At 35.4% G+C, this 17,697-nt stretch overlaps 1 protein-coding gene across 1 annotated transcript in view; it reads left to right on the forward strand.

The window, feature by feature from the left end:
* ZMYM2 (zinc finger MYM-type containing 2) overlaps nucleotides 1–17,697 on the forward strand; it is a 91,711-nt gene that overhangs the window by 22,510 nt on the left and 51,504 nt on the right. The window contains exons 4-8 of the mRNA XM_067290166.1: nucleotides 488–989; nucleotides 1,254–1,347; nucleotides 7,425–7,710; nucleotides 10,964–11,129; nucleotides 12,035–12,247. Of these exons, the coding sequence (XP_067146267.1) occupies nucleotides 498–989; nucleotides 1,254–1,347; nucleotides 7,425–7,710; nucleotides 10,964–11,129; nucleotides 12,035–12,247 (1,251 nt within the window). The 5' untranslated portion in view covers nucleotides 488–497. The remainder of the gene's footprint in view (nucleotides 1–487; nucleotides 990–1,253; nucleotides 1,348–7,424; nucleotides 7,711–10,963; nucleotides 11,130–12,034; nucleotides 12,248–17,697) is intronic.

A 17,697-nucleotide genomic window follows, 5' to 3' on the forward strand; every position in this document is an offset into this window, starting at 1 on the left:
TGTAACATTTCTAATAGGAATCAAATGTAATAAGACTTCAGGCTTTTCAATCTCCTTTGTCTAACCCTTGATCTTACTTTGCAATTGAACAAAAACAGTGTTGCAGGACCATTTTAGATTCAAGGGTGGGAGAGGGAGTGAAAAATCAAGCTCATGTAATAAATACCAACAAATTCCATTTCCACTGTGTGTGTATATATATTGTGCTAAACAACGATGTGTAGCTGTTAAGTGGAAGTGTTGGTAATGGCAATGTCTCTTGCTAGTGTAGTGTTAGAAAGGAGATAAATGTAAAGACAATCAAAGAAGAACATAGCGAAACTTCATATTTTCTTTGGATGATCTCTGTTAAGAAGAGAAAACAAGTAAAAGCTGAAACTATTTTAGTTCTGTAGTTATTTTAGAAACGGTTACTGAAAGGTTAAATCTCACTCTGAAGTTGATCTTCTCCCCCCCCCCCCCCCCCAATGTGTTTTTCTTTAAACAGCAGATCTGGAATGGACACAAGTTCTCTGGGAGGATTAGAACTGTCTGAACAAACCCCTAGTCTGCTAGGGAATACCACCATGGCAGCGGGCCTTGCAAATGTAGGAAATACGTTTGGAGGTCCACCCAGTTCTTTAGTTTCTAGACCTAATAAATTCCAAAACTCACCTATAGAAGATGATGATGATGTAGTTTTTATTGAACCTATACAACCTCCACAAACTTCTACATCACTGATACCAGATCAAAGGAGCACTGCTTTTACATCCTCAAAAAATGAAGAGCTTCAAGGGAATGATTCCAAAATGCTTCCTCCTCCAAAAGACTTAAATTCTCAAAAGGGAAGTATAAGTGAAACTATTATTATTGATGATGAAGAAGATATTGAAACAAATCAAGGACAAGAGAAGAATGCTTCCAGTTTTAATGAACGAAGACTTCCAGAGTGTAAAAATAGAACCAACGATATGGAATTCTCAGCTTCCAGTTTTTCAAGAAGTAAGGTAAATTCAGGAATTGGTAATAGTGGTATAACCACAGAACCAGACTCTGAAATTCAGATTGCTAATGTTACCACATTAGAAACAGGTGCTATGAGCTCTGTGAGTGATGGTCATTTAGAAAATGCTGAAGGGCGTGACATGAACTTAATGATTACACATGTAACATCACTGCAGAATTCCAACTTGGGAGATGTATCTAACGGACTGCAGTCAAGTAATTTTGGTGTTAATATACAAACATACACCCCATCTTTAACTTCACAGACCAAGACTGGTGTAGGACCTTTCAATCCTGGTAGGATGAGTGTGGCTGGAGATGTATTTCAAAATGGAGAATCTGTCACTCATCATAATCCTGGTAAGTTATAATATTGAACACTTCCTTAAAAGTTGAAAAGAAATCATAAAATATTTGATTAAAATGTTCTTGTAAGTTACATTTTTAGAGAAGAGCTTGGTTTCCTTCGTTCCCACCACAGCCATATGTGACTCTGTGGAATAAAATATGCTCAGTCAATGACACAGTGTGTTGGGTAGATAAACTGTTCCAGTTTAGCAGTTAGTAATGCCTTCAGATGTTTTGAGACATAAGTATATGTATCTAAAAAGCAAAGCTTTCTTTATGCCTTTGGTGTGCCCCTTTAATGCACACAAAGGTTAGAGCATCTATGTAACTTTTGTACCTTTTTGTATACCTTACTTCTACTAAAACTATTATACAGTTGTGACTAGTATAATGCATCAAAATTATTTAAATAAGTATTATTTTGCTGATTTTTATTGTCTTGTCATCTGAATATTATTTGTCATGCAAAAAAATGAATTTGAAAGTCTGATCTTAGTCATCCAAGTAGTTAGCTAACATAGTACACTGCATAATAATAGCAGTTCTCCGTATTTACGATGCTTAATAAAATGGGGTCCAAGTTATTTGTTTACTCACATGTTCCTGCAGTAGGTTATAAACACTTTGATTAGTATTCAGTCACCTGTGATAACAAGTATTGTATTATACAATATTAATTGGGTTCAGGAGTTGGCTGTTTTATTTCTGTATCTGTGTGAAAATAGCAGTAAAATGTCTCCTGTTTAGCAAGTAAACAGGCCTCGCTCATGGCAAAATGGGGCAGCTGTGAATGATCTTCTGGAATTGTGTTCTACAGAATTTAAGCTTTCACATATGTAGTTTAAAATCTTCCAGTATGAATGTGAAGTTCTAATACATACTGATATTCTGCTGCTCTGTTAGGCTAGAAATGGGGAAAACAAATTATAACTTCTGCTACAGGTTTAACTTCAGATTGGGTGGGATCATTTTAAAAGGAAGATCTAAAACAGTTAAAATCCAGTTGCAGTAGACCCTTGTTATTAATACACAGTTTCTTAACTTGCTAACATGCAGCTTAAAACAAATGGATTTTCTACTTGTTTTCAACAAATACTTAAATAAGTTCTTCAGTTTGGTCATACATTACCAAATGTACTTTGGCAAATTTATTTTATTTTAATACCACCTTTCATATTGCACTATAAAAATGGCAGTATAAAACTAAGCTTTCTTCTAAAAGAAGTCAGTTGTTAGTGTTGCTTTTTAAAACTGTGTTAATCTTAAAACTAATTTCAAAACTTGACTTGTGAAGTTAAACTTAGAAATTTTTGTTGTCTGGTTGTCTTCATTGGATAATTTAGAAATTCAGTTCCTATTTGATCTTTTAAAAATAACATTCCCACTGTTGATAGTTAATCCCCCAGCCATGTGGTATGATTATTGTGTCATCACAGATGGTCACAAATAGTAGTAGGTGTATGGGAACTTACGGTATTTGTTACCTTAAAATATTGCCTTTGTTTTAAGAAAACCAGCATGGGTTTTCCCTTGAAATACTGTACGTTTATTTTTGTTGTGATTAACAGTGACACACCAGAATTTTGCATGAGTGAAGTCTGATATGCAGGGACCATAGCAATATTGAAATAGATTGAGTTCAGAGACCCTGGGGTAATGGCTGGGTGTCCTTTTAAGGACTGAATGAAAGGAACTCACTCAAAGAAGGGAGGAAGAAAGAAGCCTAAAAGTGAATATGAGATGTGTGTATATAGGATCTTTTTTATGCCTGTGGTCTTTGTATGTGAAAAAGAAATGAAGAGCAGTAGGCTCAAAAGGAAACGGGAAGGGCTACCACAGGTAAAAGGGAAGGAGGAAAACACAAACAAGAGAGGAACGAGAAAAATGACCAAGAGCATGAGAAGAAGAAACAAGAGGAGGAAAAAGGGAAGACAGCTATAATGGAAATGACTCTTACACAAGAAAAAAAATGGAACACGGTAGGTGTGGATCTTTACAGGTTTTTGTACTTACTAAGATGTAAGAGAGCTTTTTCAAGATACGCATTTCACATTTTGTTATTTTTCTTCCCCAGAAGCTGCCTCCTTTTCTTCTAGAGAGAGACTCAGTATGTGCTTGTCAGTAGAAGTTAACACTGCCTGTTAGAAACTTTTCTCTAATATCATGAGGAAGAATTTGATCTTAAATATGTTGAAAATAGTCTGCATAACTCTCATCTGATTGCTAAGGATAGATCCATATTTTCTGGATCAGTGGTGTTCCATCTGTTCTGATTTTCGTATCTCTAAAATATTTCCAATAGAAGTTAAGAATCCTACCTAGTTAAAGCCTAGTGATGATAAACATGCTTTTCTTTGTATCATGAAAAGACCACAAATTGAAAACCACTGCCTGTAGTTCAGAATGGGATGCAAGAAGTCGATAGCAAACTTTAAATGTATTCAAGTATCACAGCTTTCTTTAGGGATTCCTGCTTGTTAGCATTTGTTATATGTGAAATCTTTGGATAAGAGCTTAAATATAATCATTTATAAAAGCAGTTTTGGGACTAGTCCATTACCTAAAGACATTCTTGCTAGCATCTTGGAGAATTATTCATGTTTACTTCCTAATATAAATCAAGACTTAAAGTCTTGAAGATGCAAACCTAGGGTATAGTTTTCTGATACAGATTTTATATATATATTTATTTTTTTTTTTTCCTTCTAGTGGAAAAGATTACATCTACACATTCTGAGGAAAATAGTAGATCAAAATGGTTGATGGTGAGGCTTGTCAGAAGTCCATTATATGTGGTCACAAACCTATTATAGGTGGTTTGGAAGATTTCTTTTGGATTAGTGTTAGCCTGTTTCCCTGGGCTAAATGCATCTGCTGTATGGGAGGTGTTTGGTGCCCGCTAGAGAACCTTGTGGTCCACACGTTAATTTGGAACCTAATGCCCTAATAAGCTTTAGAGTACATTTCAAGTGCTTTTGGGCTGGAACTTAAGTTTAGTGTCTGAAAGGAATCTTAGTTTTTGTGCATCAAAACTGTCCAAGAACAGAACCAACACATAGTAAATAGGACAGCTAGGGATACAGCTCAAAACTGCACTGATCTGAACCAGATAACTAGTGTAAATGTAGCTGACTTTCAAGAGCTGCATACTTCCACAACAGTTCGTAAACCTTTCTTCCCTGTACCAAGTTGTGCTGATGCAGTTTCTTGTGCTTTAAGGTTTTAAAATGGCATCATTACATTGAGCCACTTTGCAAGATGCCTCCACAAATAAATGTATTGGTGCAGTTGAGGGGAAGCAATAATTTTATAGCAGTTTAGAGCAGGAATGAGTGAGAAAAGATAGGAACATTGTAAACTGCCATTGGAGTAAGAAGAGATCAAACATAAAACTGTACCATAAACTTGACCATTAAAGGAGAGATTTGCAGATAGGAATCTGAAGGATGAAGATATTAGGACAGTGGAGTATGCAAACTGATTATGAATCAACTAAGGAAGTGTAATATACCTTCTCAATTCAAGGACATGAAAAACATTTTATGGGTTCTTCATAGAAAATGGTTAAAAAGTGAAATGTGACAAAAAATCATGGTATAAAAATGAAGTCTGAAGGTGGAAGATGGAAAAAGTGAAAGCAAAAGAGAAACAAGATATCTTTAGATGTTCCTGTGGTGTGTTTGTGGAAGGAAAAAATGCAACAAAATGTCAATTTGGGGGGGCTGTCTGGAGCCTTAAGATTTTAAGCAAATAGAGATTATCTCAGTGAGGTACTAGGAAGTCATGGTAGAAGTTTCAAACCCAAATAACCTAGCAAATTGATGTTTTGGTAAGTGGCAGTTGAGTGCTACTAGAATTACAGGCATATGTTATGTAATCTTACTGGGCATGCCTTTTATTCTGGATAGAGGAGAAATACAGTGCATTCCCACTTGAAACCTGTTATAGAAGAGGAGAATCTCAAAATATTTTGACATATTAAAGTGCTGCCAGGAGATGCATATGTCTGAGGCAGTTGACACAATAGTACAGAAAAGTTTGAAGAGGGCACTCAAATCAAATTTAAATTCAAGCACTGTGGTGACATGCCTTAGTTTGTCTGTGTGGAGACTCAGACATTAAAGGAAACTTGCCTAAAGGTTTAAAGAAGAATGTGTTTTGTTCTGCTTTCTTTCAGTTTTCTCCTCATGTCTTTGTCCCAGCTCTTCTCTTTACACTCATGCTTTATAATGGGTCAGTTTTCAACTTGTCTTGCACGCCTGAGAAATAGGACATCCTTGATAGCTACAGAGTCATACTGGGAAATGATCTTCCCCTTGTACAGGAACATCCACTGTTTGTTGGTGTATCAAGGGTTCTCGGGACGTAATGTTCCTAAACTGAATTTTAAAACTGTGCAGCAGAATGTTCTCAATAAAAGCCTTTAGGGGAAAGAGAGGACTTCAGAAAGTAGAAGGGAGCCTTTCCTCATATGATTTAATGAAGGGTTATGGACCAGATAACATCCATTAGGAACAGGTTATGGACAGTTGCTGAAATCTGTAGGTAACCACCTGAATTGTAGACCTTAAAATTCTTTTATGCGGTTGTTAATACCCCTTGTAATAACACTCCAGGAACATATTGAGTTACTGCAATAAGTCATTCAAGGCTTTAGTATTTTTATTTAGTTATGATAAATTCTGTGTTCACTCTAACTTAAAAGCGGTAGCACAAGTACTTACATAATAGAGTAATATTTATGTAGATGAGGATGTAGTGAAATGCCAAGCTAGTAGTGAAATACTGTTTTAGGTGCTTGGAATGACAGTCTTAAATCCACATGCTGTGACAGTATTTGGGATAGCTGACACACCACTGAAGACATACATAAATGGTTTGTTGTAATGTAAAAGTTCCTGTTTGGGTGTGGTTTTTGTTTGTTGTTTTGGTTTTTTTTTCATACTTAAATGTCTCATTCTTGGCATCCTTCAAAAGCTCAAAGTTTCTACATTCTGATGAATACTTAAAATGAAAGCTTAAATTCTGGAGAAAAGCCTAGAAATTAAATTTTAATGGAGGATATTTTTGCCAGAACTGCATATTCTGGATCAAACCGAGATACTGAGCATATAATTCAACAGCAGCACGTGACATTTCTAGATGCATTTCTGTGGGACAACAAACTTTGCTTAAGTTCCTATTATGCAAGCTACTCTAAGATGTTATGCTGTAAAAATTGGCCAAGGATGAATTTGTTTTGTAGTAGCCTGTTGTCCAGGAATAAAGACAGAAGACTACCGGAGTCTAGAACATGGGGAGATGGATTTGTTTACTGCCAGAACTTAATGGAATGTAATTTCCTAGCCTTATTGTTTTCTGATGAGGAAGGCTAAAGGCTTTGAAAGTCTCATGAATTTGTGAGTTTGCGGATTAAGTGATAGCCGTTGCATTGAAAGGGTTATTGAGTAAAACAAGAACACTTACAGGAGCTGTTGACATAGATGCAGATCATGGCTTTGTTGACCCACTGTACTTGGCTCTAACTGCAGTACCGTTCTCTGGCTGGAAGCTAGGCTAAGAAACTGTTATGGGAACCCTAACTCTAGGATTATCACATATTAACTTCTTCAGTTGCTTGTTAAAGCTTACTTGAGATGAAGATAACTAATGAAAACCTAAATTTTCATGTTTTTAAACAAATATGCAAAGCTTGTATCTCTGAAAACTCAGTTTAGAAATTCCATGTTCTTCATTGGTCTCTCTTTTTAACTGCAGTTGGCAATTGCAGTTTTGTTTGTCTGGAGGTACAGCTGCCCATTTGCAGACACTGCAAGTCAATTAAGGTCTGTAAAACTTGCCTCCAGATGTAGAATGGGGCCATCTTGAGACTTGTTCATGCTCTGAAGCTTTCTGTGATAGTGGAGAGTGATACCATCAAACTGAATTTTATTGTAAACCTGAACTTCTAAAGTAATGATTTCCTCTATCAATTGTCAGTTCCAGCAAATAATTCTTTTCTGATTGCGTATCTGTGTATATTGTCATGTTTTGTGTATACATAAATGTCAGTTCACTTAACTTTATGGATTTTGTTTTTTGTCTTTAAGATTCCTGGATATCCCAGTCAGCTTCATTTCCTAGGAATCAGAAGCAACCAGGTGTGGATTCTTTGTCACCAGTAGCATCACTTCCTAAACAGATTTTCCAGCCCTCTGCCCAGCAGCAGCCTTCTAAACAGGTTAAAGTCACATGTGCAAACTGCAAAAAGCCTTTACAGAAGGGACAGACTGCATATCAGCGAAAAGGATCAGCTCACCTTTTTTGTTCCACTACCTGCCTGTCATCATTCTCACACAAACCCGCTCCAAAGAAACTCTGTGTTATGTGCAAAAAGTAAGGGTGTTTTATTGTGTTCCGTATTAACAACTAAATCCAAAAATACTTGAAAATCTCATGCAATTACAAGCAATGCTCTATTAATAATAATTATAAAACCTGACTATACAAATGCTTCATATACTGTCACTTTAGGTGACCCTGCTTGAGCAGGGGGATTGGACTTAGATGATCTTCAGAGGTCCCTTCCAACCTCAACCACTCTGTGATTCTGTGTAATTCATTGTGTATGCTACAACAAAATAAAACTTTATCGGCTTTTGAGTTCAGAGTATGGCAGATTCTTTCTATGAAAGACAATATACTAATTTTTTTTTTTTTTTTGACAAGGTGTCTTAGTGGGTTTCATATGCCAGGCTCAAATTCTCTCAATGCTTATTTCTACAAAGCTAGTTAAAAGCACTCTGTAGTCTTTTTCTTAGTTTGTACGCATGTATACAGCTTTAAATAGTAATTTGGTGACCTACCATATTCAGCTAGCTGTATCATATACAAAGACTTTTTTATTATTATTTCTGAATGAAATTTGGAAAACTCATGACTAATTATGTTAATTTGCTAATTCTTGCAACTGATTGCAACATTGCCCTAAATGAAAATGTTTTTTTTTTGAATGATGAGAAAATGCCATATTTCTATTTTTTTATTAGTTTGTATAATGCATTTGATTCCCAGAGAACCTCTATGAAGTCACCTTCAGACAATTTTTGAGAATATGTTGGTCTTTGAACTCTTACCTTTATTATTCAGTTGCTCATTAAATCACAGTTAAGTGGAACACAGAATATGGATGAAATTGTTCCTCATTAAACCATTTCCTTATGAAGCCCAATCTTCCCAGGTTCTTTTTGCTATATTGCTAAATTTTTGCTACCTAGTGGTAGCAAGCCAGGTACTCTGTATTTTCTTCTGTGTTCTTTTCCTACTGATGCAGATGTAATACTAGTCAGATGGCAGTTCAGTGAAAGGCTACAGGAACTTCAGCAAAATTCATGAGGTCTTAAATGTAGGTTGGGTAGATGATAATTGCTTTGTCATAGGTGAGATTTTTCAGAGGTAATGCTCAGATTTATCTTTAAATGTAGGGTTTTTTAAGTGCAAAAAGTGAGGCCTAAGATAACTGTGTTTTAATTGTGTAACTTCATGTGTAAATTCATAATTTTTGCATAAATCAAACTAATTTTCAAAGTAGTATTCTTCTGAAATAAAACCTTTGTAGCTAGATAATAGTGTAGGAATGGTATTAAGAAGGAGAGTATAAGGGATGCTTGGCATTCTTAGTGTTTATAAAACTCAATTTTTACTGGCACTGTTACTTTTTGACTTAGACTTGAAACTACTCATGTGCTTTCCTAAAAGTTAATTGTGTTTGTAAGTCCTTGTGGAATTCAGCTGGAAACCGTAAGCTCCTCAGGGCAGGAGCTCTGGGTTTGTTTTGCAAAACAGAAGTGATTAGACTCCCCACACCACCCCAAATCCTTTCTGTCTTTCTGTTGCCAAAATTTGCCAACTTTCCTGTTGATGGAAGGCAGGCTTCCAAGTGTTAATGTCCGGGGCAGTACAAGTCATTTTCAAGGGAGGGTGTCTAGGGAAGTGCACAGCATTTTTCCAGTAGCTGTACATGGCCAATATTTTTCACTCATCCTAGTTTTAGGGCTTCTAGATATGAGTGTCTGGGGCATGGTTTTCCCATTGTGATGATCCATCACTGTGTCAATAGTGATTCAGACCTGCCCAATCCATTTTTTCTTTATTCTGCCTAATGGCATTTCTAGTATGTCAATAATAAAGAGTTTTCTTATTCAGAAGGCAAAGAGAGAGTCTTATTTCTTCTCCTTACTGCTTATAACTTATGGTATGTGTATGAATAGTCCAATGCTTCATGTGTTTTATAGCCTGTCTCTGTACTTGTCTTCAGAAGATACAGATTTCTTAGTCTGTCACTCTAGTTTAAGCTATAGTAACTCATTTCTAGATGGCTTAATTCTTGTCAAGATAAGGGGGGGTTCTTGCTAAATAACGACATTTATCAGGAAAATTTCTAAGCTATGATAATGTACCCAGAGCAAGTCTGCTAATTGATTACATGTTGCACCAGTCTGTGACACTAATGGACGTAACTTCTTGCTGATAGTCACTGCAGTGTGAAGCATTATGTATGTTTAAATTGAAAATATTTCATGAATCCTTCCATCTCAGAAAGTGCAAACTAATATCCTGCAATTTTACTCAAAAACAAACAAAAACCCACTTAACTACAGCTGAAACTGAGTAGCTTTAAAAACAATTTTTACAAATATATTATGTAAATCAGGAATGGTAGTTTGGCATTAAGAGGGAAACTACCCAGTGGGATGGCCTTACAAATTCGGGAGACCTGATTAAATAACAAAGAGAACGAGAAGCATTGCGTAGATACTTTGCTAAGTTTGCAAGCTGTGCAGCACGCAATCAAAGATCAAGGAATTCTAGAATTAACTTGAGTGAGAAACAATGTGATTCAGTTTAGTTAGGAGAGGGTTTGTCCTATCTCAGATTGATTTTGTTGCCAATGACTTGTCTGGTTTAACAGATTAAGTTGTTGCAGTTTCATGGAAAGCTACAAGAACTGTTAAAGTGATTTGGAACTTTAATGGTATCGTTAAACTTTTTTTTTTTTAATTGATAAAACTTGTATAAGGCAAGTTTGCGGTAGAGTTTTAATCTTGATTATGTTTATAAGAACACAGTACCTTCTCTTCTCCCTTCGTCCTATCCTGAAACTAGTGCTGAAGTGGTGGAGTTCTCATAAGCAAGAAATGGCCTTTATTTGTGCTTTATTATAGTTCTCATTTTTTAATACGAAACTTGACTAAGTATAATTTTTGTGTAAAGCTACAAAAAATGCTAGTTTAATTTCAGTGTGTTAATTCTTTTGCATAAGATTGAATTTGCCACAGTTGGTACCTAATGGTATGTTAAAAAAGATACTTAGTTCTGGAATAATGTAATGTGGAAGAAAAAAAAGCCCAATTAGAACAACAAAACAGATTTTTACACTGAAAATACAGTGTACTTATAAATATTTATATTAGTTGTAAAAATGTTATTAAACCTAATGTTTGACACAGGGCTAACAATAGTATGCACCCAAAACCGGTTTGAAATGTAAGCATTAAGAAGAATAGTCTTTATAAATGTAAAATGTTCTATCTATACCTATTACATATACCCCCCCACACACACTGTAGAGGGCTTTTTTGTCTTTCAGAGATATAACAACAATGAAAGGTACCATTGTTGCTCAAGTTGATTCAAGTGAGTCTTTCCAGGAGTTCTGCAGTACATCATGTTTATCCTTCTATGAAGATAAACAGAATCCCTCAAAAGGAGTTCTGAATAAATCGAGATGCACTATCTGTGGTAAACTAACTGAGGTCTGGTTGTGTTGTTTTTTGGCTTGGGTTTGGTTTTTTTTTTTTTTTTTTTTGTTCCCCAACCCCCCCCACCCCCTGCTCCCCAATGACAATAATAGTAATAATCTCGACTTAAATATTCTAAAATAAGAGAATTGAACATACGGAGATTAAAAAAAGTTCCATATTTTCATATGCAATGAGATAGTTGATATTTATTAAGAGCGACTGAAGGAAGAAAGAATTCAAAAAAGTTAAGTTATTCCTGTTGACTTCTCTATTGGAACTTTGTTTAAGAAATGAAGTGCCTCATGTTAATATTTTGTACCTACTGTTAACAATTTTATAATTGCAACTTTCAGTGCTTAATAATACAGATTGATCTGCTGCATACAAGAATTGCCGTTAAAAATTGGTTTACTATATTACATATTCTGAGATTACTCAAATGTTTTTAGAGATATATGTAAAATATACTTAATGATTAAATTCTCATTAATGTATTTATCCTGGATGCCACTATTGGGCCCACCATTCTTCAGGCTATTCCTTTGCTCAACCTTGAATGCATGTGTTTCTGGCCAATCTTCATATGCCACATTGTCAGCCTACAAATTGGATTTTTGACAAAATTGCAGAAGTTGACCTTCTACTCTAATGGACGATTACTATATCCTTCCCTGTGACCTTTGCTTCCAGGCTCCAAGAACAAACAGGTCCAAGAGTTTGCCCAGAAATTTGGAGACAACAGAAACATCAATGTTTATATTTCATAGTCATTTCAAGCATCTCTGTCACTAAATTGTGCAGTGAGCTAGTGAAATCTGTGTTTTAGTTGTGCTAGAGCTTAAGACTTGATTTGTCTGATAGCTTTAAGTAATAACTTTGTGCTTCTATGGTGATGAAATACTTTCTTTATTTTTTAGATTCGTCATGAAGTTAGCTTTAAAAATATGACTCATAAGCTGTGCAGTGACCACTGCTTCAATAGATACAGGATGGCAAATGGTTTAATAATGAATTGCTGTGAGCATTGTGGGGAGTATTTGCCCAGTAAAGGAGCTGGAAACAATATTCTTACTATTGATGGTCAGCAGAAAAGATTCTGCTGTCAGAACTGCGTTGGCGAATACAAACAGGTAATTATTTCTTAGCCTATAAATTAAAATGAAATAAATATTCATACTGCTTAAATTTGTCCTGTTCTTCATAACATGGTTTTAATCTTTGTTAGAAATCTTTAGTAGTATAGACTTCTAAAAACGAAATTAATGCAAGTCAGTGCAAACTAGCTGGAATGGGCCTTCTACTGCTGCCTTTTTTGATGTTACAGTAATAGCAATACCTATGTATTAAGCAAAATATCATTGAAATTAAACCTTCTGTTAATATTTTCTACCTCTTTCTAATGAGCATCATTTAATAATATGTTACTAGCAAGCCTGCTGATATGTAAACTTACTAGTCCATAAGTGATGTTGTTACAGATATAAAAGCCTGCTTGTATGCAGTTGAAACATTCAGAAATATGCAGTGCATACAGGTGGGAGCTGTGCGAATACTCTCTAACTGATTGCACATTGGCCACGTGCCTGTACTATGTCTAATCTCCTTCACTGTGTAGCATAGGATTCCAAAATTGCTTGTCACCTTCATCCCTCTGTGTGTTTTCATCTTTCTTTACTTGGTTTTGTTTTTATTTGTTCTTAAGACTATTAAGCTAGTAATATTTGTGGTTAAAAATAATTCTAAATCAAGAAGTCTGATACTGAGTGGTGATGTCTTTTACATACTACAGAGCCAGATGAGCTGAAGCATTTCTAATACTAGTTGGAAGGTTCAAATGTTAATCACACTATTGATAGTGTAATAGGATGGTTCCAAAACATTAAACATTTTGGGGGAGGATATGGAATTTGAGAGTTTTATGTTTTCTTTATTCTTTTGCATATTTTATCTTATTTCATGATGGCCTGGTACATACAGCATTGAGTTTCTAGGGATAGTGTTGCAAAATGATCGTTTTACTTGGAAGGAATTTCCTTACTTGGTTTTGAAGGTCATGCTTTAATGCGAGTGGTGCTAGTTCTGTACACTGCTCTGGGGTCCTTCTTCATCTCTTTCCACTTTTAAGAAATCAGTGACCCAAAAGAAAGGGAGCTTAGTGTTGAATGCTAAAAGTTCCTTAATGTTGCATCATCTATGTTTGTATTTTCTCTTTGGATGCTCAGTTCTGCTACTTTTGGGGATGGCTGTTCTTGTGTGTATGCAGTGTCCAAACAGCAAATCTGGAAACATATGCATGTGTAAATAGCGCGACTGAAAGCATAACATAAGCATTGTTCTTTTGTCACAGCTAAACCAAAAGGGACAGGATAGGTTTCCGAGATACTAAAAACATAGGCATGCCCAGAAGCCATGGAAAGACTTGAAGAAACGTTGAATACTGTCTCTCGAAGAAACAAAAAGACATGAGATTAACTTTGAACTTGAGACATTCCCACACAACCAATATAACATGCACTGCATATGGAATTATGAAATGAACGTGGAATTTTGAGAGGTCGAATGATAAATCTGTACTTGCACATTCATTACATACTGTACTCTATTTGTTCAGATATTTTTGTATGTTGTGTTTAGATGTGTATTTGAGAATGAGATGGGATGGGTAGCAAGTTGTATGCGCTAGTCTGATTTGGGGAGAGGAGGAGCAGTTTGCAGTCCCAGGAACCTTCACGAGTGGTAGTGGGTATCGTGAGGAAATTGTGACACGCATTGTTTGACTGCATCCACTCCTGACAGCAGGCTTGATTCAAGCAAGTTCTTAATTCCTCTGGGAAAATATTTGTTACGGGGGAACTAATAGGCTGTGAGAAGCTTAACTCGAGTCCTCATGTGCATTTAGCTTGAATTGGTGACTAAATGTAACTCTTAGCTGATAGTTTTCAAATATTCCTGGTGTGGGGTTTGGGAAGTTTTTTTGTTTGTTTTTGTTGTTGTTGTTTCTTAATATTAGGAGAAACTCAAACTATAAAAATAGGATTTTTTTTTTAGTGTATGTTGTCGTAGGTGTCAAAGTTGCTCAGGGCACAATTATTTCAGAATAACTAGTTGTGTAGCAGGATTTATTTAGGTTTAAACTTGCATTTGCATTAATGTTGAATATACTTTGGAAATGCTTTTTTTTTTCTGTTTGTTGTTGTTTGTAAAACAAGTAATGCTCAAACCGTAAGTACAGACACGGAGCCTTGCTTAGAAGGTTTTTGAACTGCATGGATTCAAGTAATTTGGTTATAAACAGGAATTTTGACTCTGGAAACACCACTGACAACTCTTTAGACCACTATTGGTAAATTGTAGGTTGTTTTATTCAGTAGCAACAATGTTTCCTTGGAATCTTTTTTTATTTGGATCTCACTTTTAAAGGAAAAACAGTTAAGGAGAGAATATGGGAGAGTTTCTTTTACATACTGAAATAAACTCATTAGAATCAATAATATAGGAAAAAATGATGTATCATTTGATTACAACATTGTGTTGTACAGCCAAATATGTGTCATATAACAGTTTTAGCAAATGTTTTCTCTCAAGCAATTGTACAATAAATAGGTCTTACTCTGAGCTTTGTATTAAGTAGTTTATAATATATTGTAAATGTTATACACCTATCAATATGCTATACGTTTGTAGTAGTAATAAATGCAAACTGATTTTTACTACTTGTACCTATATACTTAATCCCTATTTTTTGAATAAATATTACACTGATTTGAACTATTAATTTTCATAACTTATCATGGACATTTTTTCTTCCTGGAATGAAAAATTAAAACTCTGCATAATAAAAATACTGCTGCTCTTGGAATGGCCACCCAGGGCAAATATTTCATCATTTGTAAAGGGTTTCTTTCCTGTGCTTTAGACTGTGTTGGTGGGAGGCAGGGAAATCAAAAACAGCATTATTCCTGGGGTGCGGAGTAGTTTTTTCTTCTTTTTTTTTTTTTTTTCCCTCTTCTAGAAGTGCCAAAGTCATCTTTCAAAGTGATGGATGCACTTAGGTTTTCAAACCCAATTTCAAAACCTGCTTAAAACTGACACTGAAATGATCTTGAATATTCTGTCCTGTTTTGCATACCCAAGAGGTGATGGCTGTCCTTTGTTACCTACAACGGATGTAACAACAGAACTTATGTTTCCTTAATATGAAAAAGCTATGAATTAAAAGAAATAAGTGAAAACTAATAAACTGTGTAAGAATTTAAGAAAAAAAATTAAAATAGATACAGCTTAACTAATGATCACTGTGCGCAAGAGCATGTTAGCTTCCTGATGGCGGAACAGCCATTCATGAAGACAGAAAAGTGCAAGTTGTCTTTTTTGTTTTGTTTTAAGTATAAACAATAAAAAACCTCCCTTGGAAACAAAACCCCAAAGACAATTTAGATAAAATGTCAAAACAATACCAAAAAAATTCTTATTGAAAGCATTTTTTTTCTTAAACCTGGAAGACCTTCTCTTCTAGATCCTAAATCCTTTACTTGTTACACTGATGTTCCTACTGTTCACATCTAAAAGGGGCAAGAAGGATGTAAAGCATGAGGCTAAAGAAAACAAATAACAAAGAAAAACGAAGAAAAAAACTAACAACCCTAGAAGAGAATGAGATGGCATATAACAAAGAGGCTATTAAATTGTCCCTATTTAATTTTGTAAATGTTATATTTTATTACTTATTGAGCATAAATTCCATATAATTAAAATGAGAACCTACTTGCTTTAAAAGTTGTGATTTATTTAAAAATTAGTATCTTTGCAACAGATTGAAATAGACCCCATGTATGCTTGCCATTAAAGACATTTAACCAAAAGCACATACATATGTTGGTTCAAAATATCTGCTTCTGGTGCTACTGTATATTTTCTGTGTCCAGAAAACTAGCCAGCTTCCTTCTGAAGGAAGTTACAGTGTTGGTTGTGTCCCCCTTTGCTAGATTTGGGTACAGGCCTGACAACTTTTTTTAAGAAGCAAATGAATACTGTGATTCTGCTTGTGCTGCCAGCCATATCTGTTAATTTTCAGCTCTTTAACTAAGATAAGGCTGAGTTTTGTTTGTGTCTGGTTTCACAGATACCATCTTTAACTGCTTTGCTTACTACTGTGATCAGTCCATAGTGCCCTCAATCCTGGCATGGATTAGATATTTAATGCTTTATGCTTTTAAAATATTCCTCTCCCCCCCCCTCCTTTTTTTTTTCCTTAACTACATTTCTTCTTGTTAGATTATGTGCTTGGATTTTATTGCTTTGGCTGCTTCTTAAAAATGACAGTCTTCATGTGCCGTCAGAGGGGAAGGAGCCCTAGCTGTTTCTCCATAGGTTTCTTACTAGTTTTGGCATGAGCTACCAGGTGAATGCAAGCCAAATGAGTATTTTCCTAATTGGAGAGGGTGCTTGCAATGTCTTTTCATTTGGTGAAATCTTTCCTTCTCCACTGACTAAAAGTGGTCTTGACTGACTTCCTCGATTAGACAAAGACTTACCAAATGGAATACGCGTGCTTCGAAGCTAACAGGGCTCCTGCCATCCCTCTAAGCTATTCACTTGCAGGCAAGCAATAGAAAAAAAACCAACCTAGCTTCTGTTTAAAATCTGCTCCTCACTAAACAATTTCTCACATGAAACCCCTCCTAAAACTCTTTTCATCCACTTTTTGTGTGCAGGGATTTAGGAGCTTGTATGCAAAACTAATATACGCGTTATTGTAACTTATGATTATTATTTATATAGAGTTTGCATTTTGTCTGGCAAAACTTATCGGCCTCTACTGGATTAAATTTCATGGAATGCTATGCTATAATGGATTTTTAGAATATTGTGTCAGATAGGAATTGAGTGGAAGTGTCTAGGTTCTTCAGCTTTGTCTCGGCCCATGCAGTGTCCGTTCTTTTCTTTAAATTCTTGAGCAAGAATTTTTTGTGCTTCTCTGCTATTAAGACAAATCTGTCCTTTTTGTTTGTTTTAGTTTTGATCCTACAATTAGCTACAAAATCTACTGCTTCCTGCTTTGTAAACTCTTGTTTCCAAGTCTGTCTTTCAAGATTAGATGCTGCTTGATAATGAAAAATCAGATTGGATGCTTTGAAACTTAAAAGGGCTCACATTAAAATCCTCACATTTAAAGTTGAAATATTGTTTTTTATTTTTTTTTCTGATTTATGGTCACTTTCAAAGAGGCAGCCACTTCTGCGATTTTAGTCAGTTAAGACTATGGTTTAATATTCTTCCTCATGCAGAAAGCTTCTTCTGTCTTGCTTTAGATAATACTTAGTCTGATACTAAGCACTCTCTGTTAGTACTAAAATCTGATATTATGTACGCTTCTAAAAATGGAGATAGCCAGATGTCTTTTTCCCTGTCTCCCCTGGTTAAATGACAGAAATTTCTATCAAGCCAAGCAACAATCAGTTCTGTTCCTCCCTTCTCCCTCCCCTGCCCCTTTTTTGGAGGCCTCTTGATGCTTCCTTTTCCAGTTTCTTGTGTCTGCAAATGTCTTGTTCTTCTGTCTTTTCCTTCCTTCTATCTTGCG

Source organism: Apteryx mantelli, chromosome 1 (genome assembly GCF_036417845.1).
Source record: "Apteryx mantelli isolate bAptMan1 chromosome 1, bAptMan1.hap1, whole genome shotgun sequence".
NCBI classification, from domain to species: domain Eukaryota; kingdom Metazoa; phylum Chordata; class Aves; order Apterygiformes; family Apterygidae; genus Apteryx; species Apteryx mantelli.